The 25851-nt window shown below is 42.0% G+C and overlaps 1 protein-coding gene across 1 annotated transcript in view; it reads left to right on the top strand.

The window, feature by feature from the left end:
- Window positions 1-25851, top strand: part of LOC109309358 (bifunctional heparan sulfate N-deacetylase/N-sulfotransferase 3) — a 128678-nt gene that overhangs the window by 70933 nt on the left and 31894 nt on the right. The window contains exons 5-6 of the mRNA XM_019534051.1: window positions 4815-5000; window positions 8014-8142. Of these exons, the coding sequence (XP_019389596.1) occupies window positions 4815-5000; window positions 8014-8142 (315 nt within the window). The remainder of the gene's footprint in view (window positions 1-4814; window positions 5001-8013; window positions 8143-25851) is intronic.

Genomic DNA, 25851 nt, shown 5'->3' with positions numbered 1-25851 from the left:
TGCCATTGCAATATCAACTGATTGTGTCTCAGAAGAAAAGTGAGGTTATGTTTTTGTTATAATAAGCCATTCAGTACCAATTCTAAAGTATTAAGAAGTTGCTCTTTTCATTTTTTTGTGGGATTATTGATGTTTTAAATACTTTCACACTGAGCTTCATCCCTGTGCATTGTACATGTAGGTAGGAGGTTTTATTCTAGAGTTTTTTTGAAAAAATCTGAAAAGAAGTAGGAGCTTAGGGAAAATTCTTCACCCTTTGACTTGTGAACAACTTATGATTCTGTCTATGAGCTACAGGTTGAAACCTCAGTAGCTAATATAGGATAATTTCAGAACTTAACTTTAGCACAGAAATAGATTTACAACCAGAAATAACCAAAATCAATAATTAAATCAGCAAAAAGGAAGTGAGAGATTTGAAATTGCAGGAGTTGACATTTTAAATTGTAGAAAAACAACAATGTGAATTTGGAGGGACAAATTAACCATTGTTAAGGATGGGGCTGACTATCTAAGATTTTGAAATTAGTCAGGCAAGGCTATTAAAATTTACGTGAAACTCACTGATTGTTATTTACATCAGTAGATTTCTAGGTGGAAAAGAAAGAAATAATTGTACGTGACAATGACAACAAAATAAAGTCCTTGGTGGTTAGCCATGAATATTTGTCAGATTTCAAGATCGTCAGCATATTTGTACATATCTATATATAGCTCTCTCACATGCTTTCTCTCTCTCCCTTTACTTCAATAGATAGAGAGGGAAAGAGAGAAATATTAATTCATTAAAAACTTGAAGAAAATGGTGGTGGAAAGGCTTCATGAAGGTTGGCTGGTTTGGGGTTTGTTTTTTTTTCACATCTTGTGCAATTGTATAAATTTATCCTCTTTCAATGCAGCAATGTAGACCTTGGACCTAGTGTGCCTAAGATCTTCTGAGTCTAAGTAACCACCAAACATTTTTCTGTGGCCTTTGGGCTCATTCTTCCCTTTGGAAGTAGGGATCTTTGGCAGAGCTGCTGTAGGCCCCAAGATCAATGTGGAATATAGATTTCCAGTAGCTTAAGTCTAACCTCTCCGGCTCTTAGTTCAGCCGTTCAGACTCATGTAATAGTTGAAGCAAATAAGATACAGACCTTGCCAGGGTATTACTAAAGCAATCGCTGTTAGAGTGCAAGAGGGATTTATAGATCTAGGCAAAACACAAAATAAAATATCTGTTCAAAATTCCTTTCCACATATTTACCTTTATAGAGGATTATTTAGGATTTCATTCTCCTCTCATGGACCTTACTCTTCCGACTCAAGCTCCTCTTCCAGATCATGGAGCTGGTCTCAATCTGCCCCAAGCTTTTTTAATACCTTTATCTCAGTCCTGGAAAGATTGTGGAGCAGATCCTGAAGAAATCCATTGTGAAGCACCTAGAGGAGAACAAAGTGTTCAGGAACAGCCAACATGGATTCACCAGAAACAAGTCAGAACTGACCAATCTGATTTCCTTTTCTGATAAGGTGACAGGCTCTGTGAATAGGGTATTGTAGCAAATGTTCATCCCAGGGGTTGTCACGATGCTCCCTGGTGGCTGCTTAGTAAGCCTGTGTGAAGCGGCAAGCATTCGTTTCAGATTTGGATCGAGCCAATTCAGAGGGACAGTGATTCGATTCGGTAATTCAAGTCACTGTCCTGATTCAATTTGTCCTAATCGGATTCAAAGATTCGGCACCAATTTGGAGATTTGTCCATAGACTAAACAGGCAGCAGTCCTCAACCATGCTGGACACTGCTGCCTCCAGGACAGGGGACAGAAGGAGTGTGTGTGTGTGTGGGGGCGGGGGGACAGATCAATGCCCCCACAGTGATGGAGGGATTGGGGCTGGGGCTGGTACAAGCTGCCCTGCTGGAGTGGGAGAGTGTGGGATTCAGGGAGGGGGCCTCCTGCCACTGCCAATCTGGGAGGGCATGAGAGTGAGCACGTGCCCCAGATCTGCACAGGGCAGGCTAGACCGGGCTATGCTTTGGGTGGGCAGTGAAAGGTGCTGGGAGTGGGGGCTATGCTCTCCTACTGCTTGTCCAGCTGAGGTGGGTGTTGATGCAGATGCAGCAGCACTGGGAGCAGAGGCTATGCCATGCTGCCACTTGCCCAGCGAGGGCAGGGGGTGTGATGTAGGCATAGCTCACTCTGGGTGGAAGGTGCTGGGAGCAGGGGCTTTGCCCTGCTGCTGCTTGTCCATCCAGGGCGGGGGGGGGAGGGTGTGGGATGCAGGTGCAGCAGTGCTGGGAGCAGGGGCTATGCCCTGCCGCTGCTTGTTCAGCTGGCGCGGGGGCGGGGGATGTGGGTGCAGCAGCACTGGGCGTGGGGGCTATACCCTCCCACCACTTGTCCAACCGGGGTAGGGAGGTGTGGGACAGTGCTGCTTGCCTGCCTGAAACAAGCGGCTCATAGCCTCCCTGCACCTCTTGGACAATCTGTGGCTTTGCCCCACTATGCCCCAGGTGGGTGAGCATGGGGGCAGGTGTGTGCCCCCATGACTGGGTATATGATCAGGTAGGGGCCAGCAGGAGGGGCTATGGGGGAATTTTAAGGTGGCTGCACTGCCCCCCATAGACCCCACTCCACTGCACTCTGCGGAGCTGGTGTAGCCAGGGCTGTGCTCTGAGCTGCAGCTGGGGCTAGCCTCCCAGAGCGCAGCCTGGCCTCGCCCTCCCTGTGCAGATCTGGGGGCACATGCCTGCTCCCATGCCCTCCCGGATAAGTGATGCATGGTGGCGTGCAGTGATGGGATTCCCCCTCCCCAAGTCCCACACACCTCTCCACCCTGGCTGAGAAGCTTGCCCCAGCCCTAATCCCTCCCTTACTGTGGGGGTATTGATCTGCCTCCACACACGCTCATTCCCTTACCCCGTTGTCCACCACAACAGACTTACCAGCTGGAGGCAGCTGTGTCCAGTGTAGTCGAGGACTGCTGCCTGTTTAGTGTATGGCTGAATCTCTGAGTCAGCACTGAATCTTTTCTGAATCGATTTGGGGGTTTCTGATTCAATTTGGACCTCTTAATAGGTCTCCCAATTTGATTCAGATTTGGAGATTCGGCCACCGAATTGGGCCAAATCTCCTCTGAATCAAATCAGCTACTAAAGCTTTGCACAGCCCTACTGCTCAGCCTTTGCCAGCTTGTGACTCCTTGGGATATCTCCCCTTCACTCTTGCTATGCCTTGATCTTGTTGTCTTTAAAGAAAAGAGAGGCCACCCCAGGGCTTCCCAAGCCTGGTCTCACTCTTATGACCACAAGTGTCCATGGTCATTGCCTTAAGGGCCAATAACTTGGACCTCCTCCCCCCCAGTACCCACTCCCATGCCTCACAGATGACATGCTGACACATGCCCTTCCTGGCCTACATGCTCTTTGACCCCTATCATTGGTGTCACTTGCAAATCAAGGGAAATGATTCCTCTGCACTGTTTAGCACTGTCCAGTTTTAGGCCACACACTTCAAGAAGGATGTAGATAGTTTGCAGCGTCCAGCACAGAGTGACCAAAATGATTAGAGGCCTGGGAGATGAAACTTACAAGGAAACGCTAAATGAGCTAGGGTTATTTAATCCAGGGAAGAGAAGACTGGGGGGCGGTGTTGATGACAGTCTTCATATACTTGAAGGATGATTATAAAGAGGATGGACAATGAGCTTTTTTCTGTGGCTATAGGGGACATAGCTAAGATCAATGGCCTCAAGCTGCAGCAGAGAAAATTTAGGTTGGAGATTAGAAGGAACTTCTATGAAGACAGTCAAGCACTGGAACAGGCTACCTAGAGGTGATGTGAAATCTCCATTCCTGGAAACTCTTAGCTGGGATGTTTTAGTTCAGCCTTGAGCTGGGGTCTGGTCTTCATGACCTCATGGGGTCCCTTCCAACCCTACTTTCCTATGATTCTTATGTTCCCCAAGCCCCACCTGAAAGGAAGGAGGCAAGTTACCAACATTCTCCAAAGCACATTATATATTTTTGTCAAGCATGTATTTACAGGCAAGACAGGAAAGAAAAAGTATCCAGTCTGAACAGAAAGAGGAAAAAGCAGCAGAACCTACATATAAACTGTATAGAATATCTGCATATGTTCTCAAACCAAAAAAAAACCCTAAAAAGAAAGTATTTGACAGTGGCAGACAAAGCCATGTGCCACATCCAGCAGCTTTCTAAATAGCTAATATTTCTACTTTTGCAGTGAGACACTATTTCTAAGACCATGGGACTGGTTTTGGCATTGGTGGTGTCCAGTTAAGTTTAGCTACAGGAGTAGCTGTAGCAGTTGAAAGATTATGTGATCTGAAGAGAAACCACACTATATCAGTTTTGCGAAGGTTAGGAGAAGTTTGCCCAAGTACAGGTGTTGTAGAGGCTCATATGGGATTGGATGCGTATTTGTAGACTTCAAACTGTAGATGTCCTTGAAATGAAACGAACAAGTAACATGCTGTATACATTTTCAATCTATGAGCAAATTTGTCTTGAAAACTTGAAAAAATGCCATCTTATGTTTTGAGTGATTGGCATAAAACCAAAATAAGTGCTTTTTACAGTTCTATTTTTTTCTCTCTCCTTATTCCTAAGCCCTAATCACAGGTTAGTTTATTTGCTGATTTCATCTTCAGAGTGCCCCCTACCTTTTCATACTTCCACACATCTTCAGATCATCCCTTCCTGAATTTTAGGCACGTCTTTGCTACCTCCCTAAAACATATTTGAAAGCTGCCCAAACCATTCTGAACTCTTTTAATTTCCTAGAGCTGTCCTTTTTCCTGCTGTGTTTCAGGAGCACGGAATTCCAACTGATATGGGCTATGCAGTGGCTCCGCACCATTCTGGGGTCTACCCAGTACATGTTCAGCTCTATGATGCCTGGAAGAAAGTCTGGAATATCAAAATCACCAGCACAGAGGAATATCCACATCTGAAACCTGCACGATACAGACGGGGCTTCATCCACAAAAATATCATGGTGAGTTTTATTTGTGATTCCTATACTCTAATTATCTTTAGTTTGTTATGACTAATATAAAAAGGGTAAAAGCACAGCATCCTGAAAGTTCATATTGTGAGAAGCACATATTGCGATACATAAATAGTTTGTTATATATGATAATAGCTTATTAAGTAAAATTAGTATATGTATGCTGGTTGCTGACATCTACCATACTGCTGTTGAAAGTGACAGAGTTTCTGATACTAGGAAAAACTTTTGGAGATTGCAAACCTGTTCAGTCCCAGCTATCCATGCTAGTTTAAAATCGTGATGAAAAATGTTAGTGTTTCATCGTGAAGTAAAGTGTCAAGAGTAAGATTTTTTTCATCCCAGCGCAAATTGCCATAGGTCCATTTACTGCCAAGGACTTATGCCAATTGACACCCTTCATCCTGAAACAGTAAAGTTCTTCCACTTACATTCTTTGAAATGGCCCTCACATTGTAGCAGTGCACTTCTTACAGTGACTCACACCCAAAGCCAGGCTTTTCGCCCAAGTGACCAGGCTTAATGCTGGCCAGATGCCCAGAAGCTTGCAGGAAAGAAAGCCTCCTATGGAATTATTCCACTTGAGTTGAAATCACCTAATGCCATGTACTTCATGTAATTCATCTTGTCAGATAGTGACTGCATTATTTACTGAAATTGGCTTAGTGATAACTAAAATGCATACTACCAAGTAAGTGATTTAGGCAATAATCATTGAGGTATTAGATATTTTCTGGGAGTTTCGTATTTGTGATATCCTTGTCATGTTCTTATATTTTTATTGTCAGTGAAATGTTTTAAAACAGCATAAAATTACTTGACAGTATATTTTTAAATGTCTTCCATTTTAAATGTGTGTATATGAGAGTGAGGGAGGGAGAACAATCACTGATGTTTAATACCATATTATATTCTGGGTTCTGAGTTTCGGAGGATGCCTGGTGCATTAGTACTAGTTAAGACTTCCAAGTACTTTATCTTGTAATTATGGCATTGACCTAAAGAGTTACCATAGATACCAGTTTTCTCAGCAAATTAATTAATAGTACTCCAAAATTTAATGTATGGATCTATTTTTGGGAGAAGTCTGTTAAAATGATCTGCAGCCAGCCAGGGAAAAAATGGACACCCTACAGATTTGAGCTCAAACTTATTCTCCTCAGAGCATTAGCTGTAAGGAAAATAATAGGTTTGTAGATATGCTCAGGGGGCATGAAGAATTTGAATAGGGTTGATTGATTCTGAGGACTCTCCAAATATCTCTTTTCATAAATTTTTGTAAAAACATATCATTTTGAAGACACAGATTGAATAAGGTTTAACATAAGCTTTGAAAAACAGGATAGCAGGGCCGAAAATCAATTTACCAAGAACAATCAGTATAAGACCACCTGTCTCAAAAATCTCAGGCTTTCTGTTCCTCAGAACAAATGCATTAATTTTCTGCATCTGCAGGCTTGGAGTGATGAACACATGAAGTAATAAAGTCATTATGTAAGATTTATTGAAAGCAGTTGCCATCCCCCCCATATCTTTGCTCCCTACCTTTGTATAGAATTGCACTGGTATTTTGTATGGGAAACTAGGAGAATTTTAAAAAGCATGTGTATAATTATAAAAAAAAATTAATTCTATATATTTTATGATTAAGTGGGATTTATGGTCTATGCTCATTGTAGAATACATGTCTTTGAAGGATGCTGAAAAAAATTGCCACAAAAAAGACTTATACAAAGACAGTCTCTTTCAGTAAGGTACTTGCAGGAAAAGTTTTAGGCCTTAAAAGTCTATTAAGCATACAGCATATCCAGCGTACAGCAAACTTGTCAAACTGGACTCAGAAAGTTGATAACTACAAGGACTTGAAATATAGATATTAGTTCAGCATTAAGATGTTGGTTCTATCTGAAATACATCTCTTTCCCACATAAATATTTTCCAAGTTTGGGAGAAAAGGAAATTTTTCAAAGGCAGTTCTGCTGTATGAAGTGAGATAATATCTTTTTACTCCATTGAGCATTTAGTCATACATTCTCACTTTAGTGAGAAAAATAAGCTTTGTACTATGTTCTACAGTCATTAGACTTGCAGAGCTGGCACAGCTGAATGAGTGTGAACTGAATCCTGTTGTAGCCTATGCGTCATCAACAAAATTAGATTTGAATGCAAAGTTATTATTGTCAAGAAAGAAACCATTTGATTTTCAGATTCCAGGTTTGGCACAAAATAAAGACACTGTTTAATGGAAAGATGAATGAAGATGAACCGCAGTCAATAAATACAGAATATATTCCTCCTTTTTTAATAAAGTAATTTTTCAAATTATGACCTCACCTTTAGGAACTAGGAAAGTAGTAGTGAACAGCTTTAAAACACTGCACTGTTATATTATATTGCAAATACAGAAATATTTTTGGAGACTTATTTACATCTGAGTTTTTGACAGTACTTTTTGTGTTTCATATATTAAAGCCAGGAATTTATGGAACACATGATTTGACTTCTGGTTCCACCATAATACAAAAAACACGTCTTGTTTGTTTCAATATGTATTATATGTATTGTTATGTATTATTGTATCTGTAGATTTCCCTAGGTCTTAGCTAAACTGTCTTTCTAATTATTGACTTCAGGCAAAGTTGCAGTGCCAAACTTGCATATGGTTTACATCAGTGGGTCTCAGCATTTTTAGACTTTAAGCTCCTTTCCATAACTTTTGTTAATTGAGCAGCACCCATTTTAAAAAACAATTTGTTTGCAGTACTTTACTTCCGCATACAAGGGCTGAAGGATGGGGGGAAGGAGGAACAGGTGGCTAGGGATGAGTCTGGGCTTACCTCTTTGCATCCCACAGCACCCTTCAAAGGTGCCTGGTTAAGTATCACTGGTGTACATGAAGGAAGGCAAACAGTAAAGTTTATCTTAAGCTTGCTATCATACAAAACAAATTATATAATTTGGTTTGAGAATTCTTTTTCTTGATTGCCCCATCCTTACATAGGTTCTCCCCAGGCAAACTTGTGGTCTGTTCACTCACACCATTTTCTACAAGGAGTATCCTGGGGGTCCAAAAGAACTAGACAAGAGTATCCAAGGTGGAGAGTTGTTCTTCACAGTTGTCCTCAATCCAGTAAGTACTACACCCAGCTCTCAAAACGATTGAGCCATTTGCTGAATTAAGAACTGATCTCCTAAGTAATACTGATTTGTCATGGTTTGCAGTAGTCTCCTTTAAGGTTTAAGGTTTAGCATGGTGCAGATCTACTGTAGAATGTTATATTTGATACTACACTCCATTTTGCCCACTGTAAGATGTTATCATTGATGCTTAGACTCTGTTTTGCCCACTTTGGTAGTGTCCACACACACTGTGGACAGTTGGTTCCCAGGGGACAACTAGCGGCAGCACACCTTGTGCTATTGCTAGTTATCCCTGGAGAACATCTGTGCCATGCGCGCTCTGGTGCACGGCAAGTTACCCGAAAGGTGATATGGGAGAGTAGCCTTACCTGGGGTCCTGGGGGCCTCCTGGGGCAATTCTGCAACGCAGAGCCTGGCCAGCAGCCGCAGTGCAGCTCCAACTAGCCCAGCTCTGGTTTTGAGCTGCATGCACTCCCCTCCCCCCCCCATGTGCCGCTCCCCCTTTTTTTCTGTGGGATATCCAGGGGCCAGAAAACCCCTCCACACTTCTCTCTTGAAGTAGAGAGAGCAACTGAATGTGCAGTATGTGGTGCCAGAGACATGTCTGTGGCATGACATACCACAAGGCCGTGCTCATCTGGATGTGGCCTCTATGGTTAACTGTGTAGTAGTTAAAAATGAAGCATCTGTCTACCTGGTTTTGCTCTGGTATTTTTAGATGTAGTAGGCATTTCATTTCTAAAAGTATTTAATGTGTTAAGAAATCTTCTTGTTCCTGCAAAAAATATCATAGGTGAAGTCCTTTGAATCCTACTCCTGAGAATTCCCAGTCATAAATGTTAAAAACATTAATCGGTTTAGGGGAGTCAGAAATAAGAAGTGACTTTTCCAGTGCCTTCTGAGAATTTCTCATTTACTGATTCACAGGCACAGTTCATTGCAACTTCAAAGCAAAGTTCCAGTTAAATGGACCACACAGTTAATCAGTCTGTTTAATCTTTCATTTATCCATGATGGAAAAAAACAGAGCAGCTATAAACTGCAGAATATTGACAATTAAAATAGTGCTTTGCAGTGCTTTGCAATTGACTTGGGTTAGGTCAGATTTATCAAGACTTGAGATAAGACTCCTACCTTGCAGTTCTTGGGTAAGTTTGGCATGCAGTTTCAGGGGAACTGGAGTTAAAAGGCAAATGCTGAAGTTGCATTAGAAACATGTACATAAGGGCCATGCTACACACTCAAATTAAAGCTGGATAGGAACCAGCTATAAAGTTGTTAGACTTTTTCAAGCACTAACATTATAACTGGTTGGCTCTTTTTATGTCTGGGTAGTATTTTTTATCATGTGATAATTACTTTGCATGTGTGGCTGGTCTAAATATATTGTGCCATTACTCAGTTAATTGCATAGTATATACAGTGTGTAGCAGGGACCTAAGATATAGCATGATTAATTTAAGGAGAACCAACCATGAAAGCTGGAATTTTCAAAGGAGCCTAGGGGAGCCTAGGACACTTCAGGTCCTTTGAAATTCATGGCCTCATCTGTGAATTGTGCCCTCTTCTAATACCAATTTCTTCAGTGAAAGTCCAGAGGGAAAACGTAACTGTGGATTATTAGACTCACAATCAGCAAACAAGTCTTTTTTGAAGTCTGGAATTCTTTTGCACATCAGTTTTAATCATTTTAAGGGTGTATATTTACTTATTCATTTGTTTCTGTTTTTTATATTTAGTGTTTACATAGTGAATTTAAGAAATTAAAACTCACTTCTTGAGCACAGCAGCAGTCTCCCTAATTCAGGATGCCTGTAGCTCTAGCTCTTACTTTCAGGCAATGAAATAACATCAGATACAAATGAAATATTAGGCATCACAGTAGGCCATAAATTTAGCAGAGTGAGTACTTTGGAAGGAAGGCTTCAGTGAAAATAGAGGTGCTACAGAAAGTTGCTACAACTGTCTTCTCAGGAGTTTAGTAGGTCTTACACAGAACGCTGGTACCTTGCCAAAATGTGGACATGTGCTCCCTCAGTTGTAGTTTTTTCTAGCTGGATAATTGGGAATGGAAGAAAAATATCAAAATACCTTTCATATACTTAACAGTGCCTTTTTCATATATTTTTTATTATTAATTCCATCAGTCTTATTATGGTAGTATATAGAGGCCACCACTAAGGATCTGGGCCCTATTTTGTATGGTAAAATATTAGTTGTTACACCAAAAAAGCTTACAGTCTCTACATATGGCAGCAGATAATAGGTAGGGCTGTGCAAAGCTTCAGTAGCCAATTCAATTCAGAGGAGATTCAGCCCGATTCAGTGGCCAAATCTCCAAATCTGAATTGAATTGAGAGACCCATTAAAAGGTCCAAGTTGAATCGGAAGCCTCCAAATTGATTCAGAGAGATTTGGAGTTTCAGAAGGCCTCCAGCAAACAGAAACTGAGAAGAGGGACGGGGGATGGGGTGATCTTCCATATATGAGGATGGGGAAAGACTGCTCTGATATTGACACTTGTAGCTGGCCAGTGACTGTGATCTTTCTCTGATTTCCCTTCCATTCACAGTGCTCTGGGGGAGGGACATTGAAACAACATATAAAGCTGTGTCTGAATTGATCTGTGCCTTTTTTTAGCTCTCTGTCTTGGAGCAGCAGCATCTGAAAGGCTCTGGCTTCCTAAGTAGTCTCTTGCTAGCTAGTCTCTCTTCTTGTAAGTTGTATCCAATCCTTTCCTACTTACCCTTGCCTACAGTCCTTACTGTTATCCCTATCCATTCCTTTCAACTTACTCTTCCCCCCAATCCTCTTATTTGTTCTTGTTAGTCTGTCTTGATTCTTTCCCCTCAACAAAAATAAATCTTTGTTTTCCCTGACAGTGTGTCATCACTGTGCAAGAAATGAGCATGTATTACACACACGCGCGCGCGCGCGCACACACACACACACACACACACACACACACACACACACACACACACACACACTTTGCAGCACAGCAAACATTATAAAGTGAGCTGGAAAGGCAGGTGCCAGGTCTTCTGGCAGGGGAGGGAGAGTGGGCAGAGGGAGAGCTGTAAGGTCCCTCCGCCCCAAACATAGATGCATTGTCTTTCCTGGCAGTTGGTGGGCAGTGTAGTGTGGGATCATTTTGAAGTGGCAGATGATCCCAGGTATGCTACCTGCCAGCACTGCTGAAGACATATCATCTGGGGCAAGGAGGTGAAACACTCCACCACGGCAATGCTGCTGCATCTCAGGAGGCAGCACCCCCATGCCCTTTTTCCTCCTCAGCCTAGCACCAGTGGGAGCATGCTGAAAAATAAGTCCCCCTCACACTCCAAAGCCTCCATCCCTGGACCAGTGGGGGAAAGGCAGAGACAATGAGACGTGCATTCCAAAGGTGAGCGAGATCACCCAGAGCACTGGGGAGATGCTTGCTCTGGATGGCCAGCCCTTCTCCTTTGTTAAGCACCCAGGGTTCAGGCGGCTCATAGTGCTTGTGGCAACATTCTACCAAGTGTCTGCATGCACCACCTTTAGCAGGACAGTGGTGCCCTCCCTGTATGAGGCATTCAAGGAGTACTTGAGAGAGGAGCTGTGGAAGGCAAGTTCACTGGTAGCCTTGCTTAGGACATCTAAAGCAGCTGAGGTGGATATCATGCCTACCTCTTCCTCACAGGGCACTGGTGCAATCAGTCAGGGCATCAGTAGGCTCTCCTTCAAGCAGAGGTGATGGATGAGTCCCACACGGTCAGGGAGATTCTGATGACCATGAACTGCATGGTGCAGGGGTGGCTCGTTGGGCAGGGTGAGCTCACCCGTGGGTTCATAGCCACTGACAACAGGACCAATATGATCAAGGCAGTGTGTGATGCCAACTTTGTTGGCATCTGCTGTGTGGCACACAAGTTCCACCTCGTAGAAGTCAGGGATGCCTTAGAGGGGGGCAGGGCTCCTGGTGATGGCACCATCACTGTCAGCCAGCTCATTTTGAAATTCAGGAAGGTGGTGGGCTACTTCCACCGAAGCATCAAGGTGGGCAAGATTCTATGGAACAAACAGGCAGAGCTGAGCATCCCACAGCACAAAATCATGCAGGATGTGGAGACTTGGTGGAACTCCACATACCTGATGCTGGAAAGGCTGGTTGAGTAACAGAAGGCCATCCATAAGATGGCCTTGGTTGGGGAGATTGGGATCAGCGGCCCCCATAGCAAAATGGATACCATCTCCCAGATCTTGGTGGTCCTCAAGCCATTCCTCAAGGCCACCAGAGTGTCAGCGCTGGTGATGCCTTCCTTAACCAGGTGATTCCTGTAGTGAAGGAGCTTGAGAATGAAATTGAAAAGTTCTAGGGGATCAGTGTTCCTGGCTGAGGCAAGCCACTTTCACTAGAGGTGCAGGCACTGGTGAAGCAACTGAAGGAGGGCATCAAAAAATGGCTGGATCCAGTATGGTCCACGTGCTGGCGGGTATGTGCAACCTGAGGATGAAGGGGAAATGCTACATCTGCAGCAGCAAAACCATAGATCACTGGACGGAGGTGCTGGTGAACAGAGTCAGGGAGGCAGAAGGGCAGAGGTGAGGGGATGTGGAAGAGGTGGATCCACCTTCCTATGCCAGCACTCCAACCACAAGCCAATCTCTTCTTCCACAGCTGCTGCTAATGTGGGCCAACAGCATGGCTTCAATGTTGGGGTCCAGAGGCACCAGACCCCACCATCAGGCAGGTTGCACAGAGGCCTTGGTGGCTACCTATCTCACTGAGGATGTGAAGCCATTGCACTGTGATCCCTTGGCCTCTTGGGCACCCTGCAGCCAGGTATGGCAGGATCTGGCCATGGTTGCTCAGGAACACCTGTCCTATCCACCAACGAGTGTTCCATGTGAGAGGGTGTTCAGCATTGTTGCAAATGTAGTGACACCCCATCGCACCTGCTTGGATCCTGGTTTGGTGGACCAGCTGGTGTTCCTGAAGGTGAATCTCCCATTGCTGGGGTTCCCTGAGCTCCACCTGTAGATACAGTGAGTGCCACCCTCCTCATTCCATCCACACCTATTTGCTTTTTTTATTTGCTTTCAGAACTTTGAGGTGCACTTTCACAGCAACCGCTACACCAGGCTGCCTGAAACCTGGCAGGCCTCATGCCCGCACAAGGGGCTGCCATCCTTGCTGCATTTATCCCGTCTGTCTTAACACATACAAGTGATATGAGTTTTGCTTTTAACAGTTTGAGGTGCACTTTCACAGAAACTCCTGCACTAATCTCCTTGAAACTTGGCAGGCTTCATGCCTTCAGAAGGGGCTACCATCTCTGCTGTTTTCTTCTGAATCTGTAAAAAAAATTACAACGTTATAGGTATTTTAATGATTCCCCATTATAGTCTGTGGCTGAATCTCCGAATCTGAATCCACCAAATTCGAATCACTGTCCCGATTTGATCACTGTCCATCCGAATCAGCTGAATCCAAATCCAAAGTGAATACTTGTTGCTTTGAACAGGCCTAATAATAGGTACATGGAGTGGGGAAGAAGACAAGATCAATAGCAGAACAGTCATGACTATTACTTTAATACATAGACATTTTGGCATATCTGTCCAACAGTTGGTGAATATGAGAACAACACTATCTTTTTATGAGTTATAGTGTAGGCTTTCATTGCATGATTATACGGTTCTGAGCAATGTGACAGTACTATTCAGCATATGATACAATATAAAATAATAGGAGGTAAATGCACTGTCTTTATAATTGAATCTAAAGAGAAATGGAATGCCAAAACTTAAGCCGTAACAAATTGCAGTAGTGTTAGAAGCTGCCTTAAAATGGTGATTCAAGTTTTAAATATCTATTTATAAACAGTTCCTAAAGCTCATAGCATGGCCTGACAGATAATAAATTAAAAATAAGTCTTGTCATTTTTTAGAAGTTTTAAATCTGTTTATACCATAAATTGTGAGTCTAACAAAGACATATTTGTGCAAACAGTAGGCACTTAGAAGGTAAGGTATGTGGTTTTATATATTTGCATGATTGTAAGATGGTGTACTGTATTCCATGAACTTTCACATACTTCTATTAAAATAGTTGGGATTTCTTTTTGAGGAAATTGCCATAACATATTTGTCCCCTGGGGGTATTTTCTTTATATTACTTGTCCACAAATACAAGAAACATTAAGAGCAACTATTACAAAGGAGCCATAACATTGTCAGATAAATAATATGCTCTTTAAAAATAAACAAAAAAGACCTTATACAGGTCACAAAAATGTTGGATGTAAATTTAAATGAAATTTAGGTCTTAATTCTGACTTTATTTACTCTTGTTGGTTTAACTTGGACCATTAACATTATGTGAATACAGTTTTTGTGGTTGAAGTTATTAGACTGACTCCATAGGACCTGCATAAGAGCACCTCATGTTGAAGTCAGTGCCCATAAGGATCAGGGCCAGAATGTTCTTTGTGGTCTGAGTCATATAATGGTAGCTTTTCAACAGAGGTGGTGCTTCCTGTGGTAGGCTGGAAAAAACCACAAGTTACAGAATGAACCACAAAAAGTATAGTTCCATATGTGAATATGTAAGCTTTTGACATGAGAACCAGCATTCGTTCTATTTTCCCAAGGCGTTCTCAAATCACAGGCCCTACAGGTAAGAAAGCAACAGTCTACACAGGAAATCCTGTTCTGCAAATGATCTCTGCCAGTTATATGGGAAATGAGAGCCAGTGTGCCAAAGTAGCTAATCTTGTAGTTTGCAAATCTTTGTATTTATTTCGTGGCAATTTATATCCCAATACTGCTGGTTGGATAGTGATCTGATAGTGGGTATAAAATGATCTTGGCAGTGATGCTGGCTGTGTTCATACAGCAGTTAGAATGCTGAAGTGCTACCTGGCTGAGAAAAAGGAGTGAATAGGTTGTGCGGGGGGAGGGGAATTTAGCAAACTGACTACTTTTTAATAATATTTTGCCTTCCTGTACTGTCTTCTCCTGAAGAGCTGAAAATACCAGATCCTCTTTGAATTCAATAGACCTAGATCAGTTTACACTAGCTGAGGATCTGATTTTAAAAAAAACTTCATAACAGTATTACTGTATTTACTCAAATACAAGATGAGATTCCCCCACCACAATTGGCATGTGGGAAAAAGCCCCTCATCTTACAATTGCATACAAGGAAATCTCATTAAAACACATTGTCCATCACCAAACTACTCCCAGAAGCAGCGTGTACTCAGCAATGAAAGCCAACTATGAAGTTGATTAAATACAGTCAACACGGAGCATGACTATAAAACACATGGCCCGTATTGGACAAACATGCTGATGAGAACCCTTTTTTTGGGGTAGCCCTTGTTTCTCCTCAGGAGAAAATGAGAAGTGGCCTGGAGGTACTGTAATACCAGCCTGCCACTTGAGAAAGGCTAGAACAATCTCCAACACCCTCCCCTGGTGCCAGAAATGCTGATGATGCATGTGTGTATTTGTGTTTGTGTGTGGCCTTTGAGCAAAACAAATTGATATTTCCTCCACAGGGACCTGGCACCAGGCCTGGAGGTACTACAATACCAGGCTGGCACCGGGAGGGCCAGAACTATCCCTGACATGCTCCCCGTGCTGCCAAAAATTGCTATATATGATCTTGACCAAAAAGGCCAAGGTTTATTTTTTTTGTAGAAAATTTGTCACGTTCCAGGTCAAATTCACAAGATGAGTTCCGAATCCTTTTAAATGAACAAAATTCAATTGTTCAAACACCATATGTGGTGCTGCAATTGGCAAGTATCCTCCACCCCAGATTTTTCAGCCGGGAGCTTCAGATACCTCCAAATACATCAGCTGGCATTCTCTGTGCAGGCCCAAGCCCAGGGGCTTGGGGCTCAGATGTCCCCGAGTCTTGCTTGCCCTCAGCCAATGGCCACAGGAGCAAGCTAAGGAGGGAGTTTCCCATTTCCATAAAGTAGATGTGTAGCTGAAATCCTCCCACTGGAAGATGGCCAGTGGGAAGCTAATTACAAGACTCGTAGGGTGTCCTGGTCGCAGTGCATTTGGACAGGGGTGCACCGTCCACTACATAATGCCACTTAAATCCATTTCGGCTCAGGTACCAGTGCAGCAACACTTGATCTTACAAGTGATCTTACTCACTTGTTCTTAGTCCACAAGGATCCAAAAAGGCCAAGATACCATAAGGATAGGTTAGTGCAGCCCATCTATATAAGACATGTGGTAGTGTGCATTAAGTGCAATCCACCTCACCGCTGACTCTTTTTCAAGTCATGGTGAGCCACCACATGGAAACATTTTGAATTTCTCTTCACTTCCACAGCTAGGCTGTGCCTCTTTTTCAGTGATTCCAGTTTTTTCACCAGCCTTCGATGCCTGGCACACATCACGAAAGGGGGCCCAAACAGTTCACTCAGAATCTCTGTCACCCCCTCTCTCAGCCTGGGTCATGATTAGTGTGGGCTTGCCCTCCATGAGGTGGAGCTGGACCAGGTTGCCCTGTGCCTTATCTGTATATAAGTTTCTGGAGCATCCCAGACTCATGACATGAATACCTGGTTCCAGTCATGAGTGGGGGCTAATTAGCACATTGATCCTTTGTGTGGGGTGTCTGAAGTATACACACATACTGAGCAGTGTGGTTAGCATGGCTTGAAATGCTGTTGACTTTGGTAGGGCTCAGCCCAGTGAATGATGTAGTAAATCAAAAACCTTTAGCTTTGGACTGGTACCATGCATAGTTTGTACTACATATAAATAGGTGCTGAAATATGTCATAAAGGTGTGTTATGGAGGACCCGTGGTAAAACTTGCAACGGTTTAAAAAAAAAGGTAACATGCATCAATTCTGGCTGAACCACATGCGATCAGACCAAGCCAGGCAGGCGGGCTGTGCGCCTTTACGTGCAACTTCTGGCTGGAATGACAGGAGTCCCACGTGAAGACATGGAGCCAGCTCAGCCTGATGGTGTGTGAATTTGTAGGTGTGCTTATATCGTAAAAGAGTTTAACTAAAATTTAAATTGAGAAGGAATGCTATTTATAATGATGTTTAAAAGGAATGGTTGATCATCAACCCCTATATAGGAAATCTCTAGATCAATTATAAAAATATGGCATAAGTGATCCTTCCAAGGATGGGAGAAAATATGCAGGGGTTCTTGCTTAGTGAAGTAATATGTTATTTTCAGTTTTCTGCTTTACCATATATGACCTTGTGTGCAATCTAGAGCAGCTGTTGTCTGGTCAGGTCTCCAAATTCATGCCATGGCTCAGTGAAGAATAAGGCACTTGCTTGGGCAAAGGGACTGATGATGGCTAAAAGATGGGAGGATGTGTTACATAGCTTTCATTCTTCTCAAGATCAGAATGGCTACTTACTTATCAGACCAGTTCCATGAGCCTATTGTACTTTGGTTCCTTTTGTACTTAGGCTGACCATATGGAAATCTGGGAAATCCGGGACATTTCCCGGCTTTCTCTTTCTCCTTCCCCCCCCACCTCTGCACTCACACAAGTCAGTGAGAGTAGGGTCACATGCTCCATGCTGCTTTGACTGCCAACCAGACTATGCCCTGCACCCCTGCATTTCCAGGACAACCATTATAATTCTTACAGCCAGCTGAGATCAGCCTCTGAAATCCGGGACTGTTCCCGGCTAAACCAGGACATATTTACCATTTACACCCATTTACACTACATGGAGTTTAGATTCTATATCTTGTAAAATAACCCGGCTTATTTTGATTAATTATTAATTTGGCCCCGAAACCATTATTAGGTAGCCCAGTAACAGAAATGAAAAGTAATAGAAATGTTTGAAACTGCAGCATGCATATGTGTGTTTGTACATTAAGGTACCATGGAACATACTCTAAAGCCATGTATATACATCTTCCTGCCAAGCCTGGGGTCGGTGCTAGGAAACGAGCCTTACCTAGCTGCACCCAGTCCAAGGAATTAGGCAGAGTGGATAGAAGATCCTGAGCATGCCTCTAGCATCACTCCCAGGCTCCTTAGGGTATTGAGGTGTACACTCAATACCCTGCTTGTTTTCTTCTCTGCCTTATTTCTCAGTTTGGGCTTTTATAGACCGAGGGTGCGTGGGCAGGGCTTATGTCTTGACACTGGTCCCAATTTCAGCAGGGAGGCAGTAAAGGCAGGCCTAAAGCTACAAACATAAAATGACTGGGAGGCTGATTTTGCACTAGTGAAGACAGTGAAAGTCTTGTCATTGCTTACAGTGGAACAATGTATATGTGCCTTAGATGTTAGGCAGGAAGAGCATATGGAAAATATTACAATAAAATTCAATGGTAGAGCCTCATCGAGAATATACATGTAGTACTACTTATATCCTATCTTAAAAAGGATACTGCATTATTAGAAGCACTCAAGAAAAGAGTAATTGGAAAGACCAAGGGACTGAAAAACTAATTTGAGGAGAAATAATAAAAATTTGCAATGCTTTTCTTTAAAAAGAAATTAAGAATAGAGGACATTAAAAATTATAAATACTAGTAATACAGAAAAGGTAGACTGGAAATTCCAGCCCTTCCTATTTCATAACACAAGGGACACATCCACATGAGACACTGAATGTGCAGCAGCCCCTGATTACTACACAGTAGCATTGTGTGCCAGAAAGTGTGACACAACACTACTGCAGAGTAGTCTTGGGCTACTGTGTCATGAAAAAGCTATTCGGTGATGCTACTGCTCAGTAACTCCAGTTACTGCACAGTCATTTAGTCTTTGTTTATACAACTACTAAATGACTACAGTAACCAGAGCTACTTACTGCTCAGTGGTATTACTGAATAGCTTTTTTGTGACATTGACTGTGTAGTGGTCTGACAGTTAGAAGTACTCTTGCAGCCTGTAAATATTTTTTCAGCAACTAAAATAACAGCAATATATTAAACTAGTTATGTCCATGCTTGTAGCACCTAACAGAGATTAACTAATTAATTGTTGATCATAATTTTGCTTCTTTTTAATGCTTATTATACAAGTACTAAATGACTGCGCAGTGACATCTGTGCAACCAGTGTCTCATGTAGACGTGGCCAAGAACAAATGGAAGGTCAATTAAAGGTGGAAAATTAAAAATGATAAAAGTTTTTGACACATCTAAGAAATTTGTTCCACAGGATGCTGAGGTTGACAATTTGGCTTCGAAAAAGAGATATGGTTTCAGAAAAAGATATTAGATGGTAAGCTGAAAAGTAAGAATATTCAAAGTTATAAAAGCTAACTTAATTAGAAGTGTCAGATGGAATATAGAGTTTTGTGCCTCAGTTTTTGACACATTCTTTAACTGTTAGAGATTAGGGTGAGACTCATACATGCTCACCACTTCTGTAGACTGGATACTAGACTAGGCAAACAAGTATGATGTGTTATGGTAATTACTATGCTCCCAAATTTAGTAATTATTGTTTAAAATATGTAAATACTTGTACTGGTTCCAAATGCAAATTTAAATATGTATATTTTTCATATATACTGAATACACCAGTCATATGAAAGAGTTCTTTGTTCACCTGCATCTGTTTCCCACCAACAGGTTGGAATTTATTACAAGATTAAGAGCTTATTTCAGTTTTATTAAATCTATTAGATTTACATTTCAGAAACCTAGCAGAGGTAAATATTCTAAAATCCAAGTAATTTATTCGGCCTGATTTGTTTTTAATATAAAAAATATATTAAGGGCATAATCCAACAAAATAATGAATGTTTTCCTTTCCCATTGATATGAGAGAGAGTTGAGGACTTCCAGCACTTCTCAGGAAGTATTTAGTTCATTGCAAAATAGGTCCTAAGAAGTAAATATAGACTATAATTTTAATTATGGTGGAAATATGCTACTCAAAAGCTTTGTGAAGGACATCAGTCCTTCATGGTGAAATCCCAGTTCAGAAGATCTTCTTAGACCTCAAAAGTAAAAAAAAACAAACAAGAAAAGGAGAAAATAAAATCGACACTGCATCAAAAGACATTTGTATATCTCTGGATCTAAAGGAAGAAGGAAAATTCACTGCAGAAAGGCATCACAGTGAGAGCATTCAAGTTGTTGACATCCCTACAGTGAAACTAATGTATACCTAGCTGTGTGTTCTCTGTGTGATTAGTGCACAGCTGACCAAGGAGACAGAATAGTTTAGGCTCCAGATCTGATTCATCTTAAAGTAACAATAAGTTGGTGTTCATTTAGTTCTAAGTATTATTTTCCTTTAATTTGCACCTTTCCCAAGTTACAGTAAGTAGAACTGTTATTAACCTAATTGACTTGCTTCAAGGGAAAAATTATCACCTTTAGTAGAGAAAAAGGAAAGCACATACGTTCGAGTCAGCAGATCTTTTCTTAATGTGAGTTCCTGAACCACGATGAAAAGTCAGGTTTTGGCACTACTATAAATGCAGAGGCATTCAATAGCAGATCTTCCAGCCCCTTAAATCTACTTTGTAAGACCTATGATTTAGACTGTGCTTCAGAGACAGAATGCATGGCAAGGGTCAGCACTGGATACACTGCCTTTGAAGGAATACTGATATACAGATGTTTCCCAAGAAATCAGACATACCACTACACACCTCTGTGGAACAGAGCTTGCCCTTCTCTTCTGGGATGGTCAAAAAGGCAGTGGCTTCAACTCTCCTCTATCTCCTCCTGAGCATTTTGTAGTATATTTGCTAACCATGACAGTTGTGGGAGTATCTGTGAATTCATCCAAGTCAAAGGATTTCAATTCTGTTTGGCCTTAATGTAGGTGGACCAGATTGGTGAAAAATGTATTTCATCTGTGCTCATCTTCCTGGCTATGTAGAGCCAGGCAGAATTTGGCTTTTTATGATGTTGTAGGAAAAGTACACTAGAAGGGTTGCAGTTAAATTCTCCTATCAAATTAGAAAATATTTAGTACATTCATTATACAGGTACTATTTAGTAGACCAGAGGGAAGTGCAGTAAAGAGATACATTCATTGCTTCCAACATTCAGATAAATGAACAGTAATAATAAAACGTTGTATATGTACAGCACCTTCTATCTGAGAATCCCAAAACATTTTGGCATCAGTGAATCAGGCTTCACAAGTATACATACACACAAATATATCTGTATATGTGCATATATATCAATGTATCCCTTTTTATAGAATGGCAAACTGAAACATGGATGGATTAAATGACTTACTCAAAATCACAAAAAATATGTAGCAAGGCTGAAAATATTTTTTGGGTTTCCTGATTCCCAGTTCGGTAGTCAATACACTACATATTTAATTGTATTTCTCTTAATAAAGGTTTTGTGGAAAAAATACATTCCATTATGCAAGTCAAATTAAAATTCCCATGCTATATCTTTACAAATGGACAAATCTATGAAAGCTGTGAGACTGTTGTGTAATGTGGAAGCAAAAAGAGTGAAGTTGCAAGCTGGATTCTTTTTATTAGAAAATCAAACACAGGTTTTCTAGTGGCACACAACTTAAAAATAAATTTTTCTTAACCAATTTTTTAAAATATATTCAAGCATAGTCTGCAACCTAATTCATTATTCTGTCATTTTGTGAGTCTAATGGAGCGTGAACAGCTGTTACTGAGTCTCTGAATACCTGAAACTAAACTCTTCTGAGTAATATGGAGACAATATCAGAACTGCAAACACAGTGTACACAATGCAAAATTAATTGGAAAATAGGTGGTCTGAGAGTTAAACATACTCTTGTGGCCTGTAAACATTTGTTCAGCAACTAAAATAATAGCAATATATTAAACTAGTTATGCCCATGCTTCTAGCATCTAACAGAGATTGACTAATTACTTGTCAATCGTAATTTTTCTTCTTTTAAAGTGCTGAACTTACTGCATTGTATTAAAAGGCCTAAATTCTGCCTTTGGATATCGTTGCACAAATGTGAAGTGAATTTGAAAGCAAAATTGTGCCTATGACAGAAATATGTCAGTGAATGGTTTAACAATATGAAAATATGAGTGATCTAGTTCAAGTTCAGTTGCTTGAAGTTAGCTTGCTATAGTCTGAGATAAATAGGAAAATTGTGCCTAATCCAGGAGAAATGCCTACCCATCAGCCTTTTCCTTCCCAGTTAATCATGTTCCCAAAATAGTAACAACCTTGCTGTATGCTTTGGTACTGCTTTTCCCTGCCTGGCTTGCTTGAACCGAAGCCAGATCCAATAATCTTATGTGTAATTCCCACAGAAGTCAATGGGAGCTATTTGTTACTAAGGATTACAGGAAGGAAACATTTTTATAGTGTAAACTAAGCAAAATATTTGTATCAAAAGTTGATCTAACCAAACTGAATTTGCAGTTGGTTTGATATATTTTATGAATCTGTGAAAAGGACTTTGTGCCATGGGTAAATCCATAAACCCACAAATCCAGGCTTCTCTTTGCAAGCTAGCTAGCTTCTCTTCTCCTTCTGCCTCTAAATTATTTACACCACAGTGGGTGTGTGTACACAAGATGTTTTACTGTGCAGCAGACTCATTTGCTGTGCAGTAAAGTGTCACTGTCTATACGTATGCATCAGTTATGGCACAGTAGACTAATTTACCGTGCTGCCAGATAGTGCCATCAGATAAAAGTGGTGTTCATTAGCACAGTAAATTGCTACACTTAAATGCACATGTAGATGGGGACATTGGGATGAGTTTACTCTGGCTCAGTTTGAGCTGGAGTATATTCAGTTGCATGCATTACATGTGTAGACACACCCAGTATGAACAGGTCTTACTAATCATCATGGTTACCTTGAGTTTCTGGGTCTCTGAAAGAAGAGGGATACTGAGGCAAGCTAAGGAAACAGGGAGTAGAAGGATACAGAGATATGTACACACACGCACCCCTGCTCCAAATCAACAACTATAAAAGGGATCCCAGAGTTGTGTAGATAGAAGAGAAATATTTGGAAAGAGGACTCCTTTACTTCCCTTGTAATATATTTCTGCTATATGAAAGTTATAAAAGCTCAATGAAGAATTTCCTCACTTTGAGGAAGGCATAAGCTCCTAACAGTGCTGTTCTATAGTAAAATAACCATAAAATTCTACAGAAATATGGGTGTAGGTTGTAGCCGTGTTGGTCTAAGGACACAGGCAGACAAGGTTCTTTGGGTGACTCAGATATCTTTTGTTAGACCAACTTAAATAGTTGGAAAACAATTATTAAGCAAGCTTTCGGGTTCAAAAACCCTTAGTCAGGCTAAGGAAGTTTCAGCAGTTGGTGTGCGCTCTTCCTGGATGGAATGAAAAGTAAAGCAGCCAGAGGCTGGGCTGGTATGCATACAAGACAGGTAGTCAGTGAAAATGTAGATTGAGGAGTCAATGGGTGAGAGACAGGCTGGTGGGGGGGCGGAGGACAGAGAGAAGGGGGATAAACAGTGGAGAGGTACCTGGGGAGTCAGATGTCAGGCAGGTTATAATGTGTCATAAATCCAATGTCTATATTTAGTCCATGTTTTTTAGTGTCCAGGAGGCTGATGATGTGGAGTTCATAGGCTCGTCTCTGAGAAGTGTTCTGTAAGTTTCCTGTGAGGATCAGGACTGAGAGACTGGAGAGAGAGTGGTTTTCTTGTGAGAAATGTGCCCCCACAGGTAACTGGGTATTCCTGTCTGTGATAGATATCCAGTGTGCGTTCATTCTGGTGCGCAGTTGTCGTTTGGTCTCTCCTACATATTTTCCAGCTGGGCATTTGGTGCATTGGATGAGGTATATTACATTTCTGGAGGTGCAGCTGTAAGATCTGGGGATGCTGATGGCTCTGTTGTGGGGTGTAGTAATTGTGGGGGTGGTGGAGATGTGTTGGCAGGTTTTGCATTTCTTGTCATGGCATGGTCTGGATCCTTTTGGTGTGTTCTGGGCTTGGGGAAGTTTGGTTCTGGTGATGAGGTCGGCGAGGTTCGGTGCTTGTTTGAAGGCTGGGATGGGTGGCTCTGGGAAGATCTTTTTAAGAACAGGGTCTCTTTCTAGTATGGGTTGCAGTTGTTTGAGGATTTTCCATACAGGTTTGAGGGAGGGTTGATATGTCATAACCAGCGGTGTGCGATTTGTGGGGGGTTTTCTTCTGTACTGCAGCATTTGATCTACAAGCTGTTGCACCCAACCTGGGAAAAATGCTATAACAAAGAATTTCCATCAAACTAAGCAAGTTTGGAATTACAATTTTAAAAAATAAGTTTGTATCTCTTAGATACTTGCTCTGTTTTCCTATATTTCCTCAGAATCCAAAAGGGGTTTCTGATCAGGTTCCTTAAGGATTTGAAACGCATGCGGCACAGAGAAAGTACTTTTTGTTACTCACGTTCTGTGGAGGAAGGAAAACATAGATACCGACAAGAAGCCAAAAAGAGCTGATTATAGAGCTACCCAGGTGGCTTTGTGAGAAAGTAGATCAGAGAGCACTTTTGCCACTGAGACTCAGAGATGGGTGGGAGCAAGAAAGGAGTTAGAGCAAGAAAGGAGATGCTGCCCAGAGGCCAAGTTTACTCCCTAACCATCACTTAAAAAATTGTCTGTATTCTGTTTTGGCCTGTTACGAAGGCTATTAAGTCTTGTGGAGAGTGCACAATGAAGTGCAGCCAAGATGATCATTTGTTTATGAGGAGAGGCTAAGAAGGGTTATCCTGTTTGAACTGAAGTAGAGAAAATGGCTCAGATAATGGAGTTTGAAATGGTAGAATAAAATAAGTTGTTTTCACTGAAGACAACACACTGGAGTGCGAGTTAAAGCAAATAGAAGTCCATTCAGAGCTGTTCCTTTTTAAAAGAAGGAATGGAAAATATGGGAGACTATTTGTATCTCATAGTGAGTGACACAATGACCCAGCCAGACATCCAAGACAGCTGCCACACACAGGGGCAGCAGTAATTTCCAGTTACCAGCACCGCTGCAGCTAAGATCACATGGCTGTTTTTTTCATTCCCTTACTTTCCCCACAAGTCAGCACCCAGGGTGGCTGTCCTGGTCCCCCTACCTTTGTTATGTCACTGTTCCTAGGATTAACCTGGGGTGCCAGGTTATTGGGACAAGATTCTTGAAGAATTAATGTGAGTTACTGGATGTTGTAACTCACAAGATCCCACAAGTCATCATGATTGGATAGTCCCCCGTTAGTGCTGTGATCGGATGGTCCCCCTTTTGAGAGAACAAGACCATGTGTAGATGAAACAAGAGGTGTGTGTGCACAACACTTTAAAGTGGGCTAAATGCTTTTGCACCACTTTAATGGTGTCGGTGTTTGCACACCTCGGCAGCGCATTGCGCATTAATTCCAACTACTGTAGAAAATCCAGTGGTATAATGCACCTTAAATGACTTGGGGTGCAGCAAACTAAAACTCCTTCAAGGAGTTTTAGTTTCTTCTCCTACAGCCGCGAAGTGAAGCACCAGGCTCCATGCAGCTCAGGGGCTCTGCAGGAAGCCCTGCAGGCAGCCTGGCAGAAGCCCAGGAAAGCAGGCTCTGCCCAAGAAAAGCAACGAGCCTCATTCCTGTCCCCCCACCCCCAGAGCCTGCCTGCCTGCCTAAGCTGCACAGGGGCCCAGTGCTTCCCTCAATGGCTGCAGTGCTCCCGGGACCGCCCAAGCTGGGTGCCTGTGGGCGGCTGCTGCCTGTGGGGGGGCGCAGCTGCTGCGGAGGGAAGCACC

The sequence above is a fragment of the Crocodylus porosus genome, unplaced genomic scaffold, assembly GCF_001723895.1.
Source record: "Crocodylus porosus isolate Cpor-Errol unplaced genomic scaffold, CroPor_comp1, whole genome shotgun sequence".
NCBI lineage: Eukaryota > Metazoa > Chordata > Crocodylia > Crocodylidae > Crocodylus > Crocodylus porosus.
Note: the sequence above shows the minus strand (reverse complement) of the source record. Positions and strands in the feature narration are given on the sequence as shown.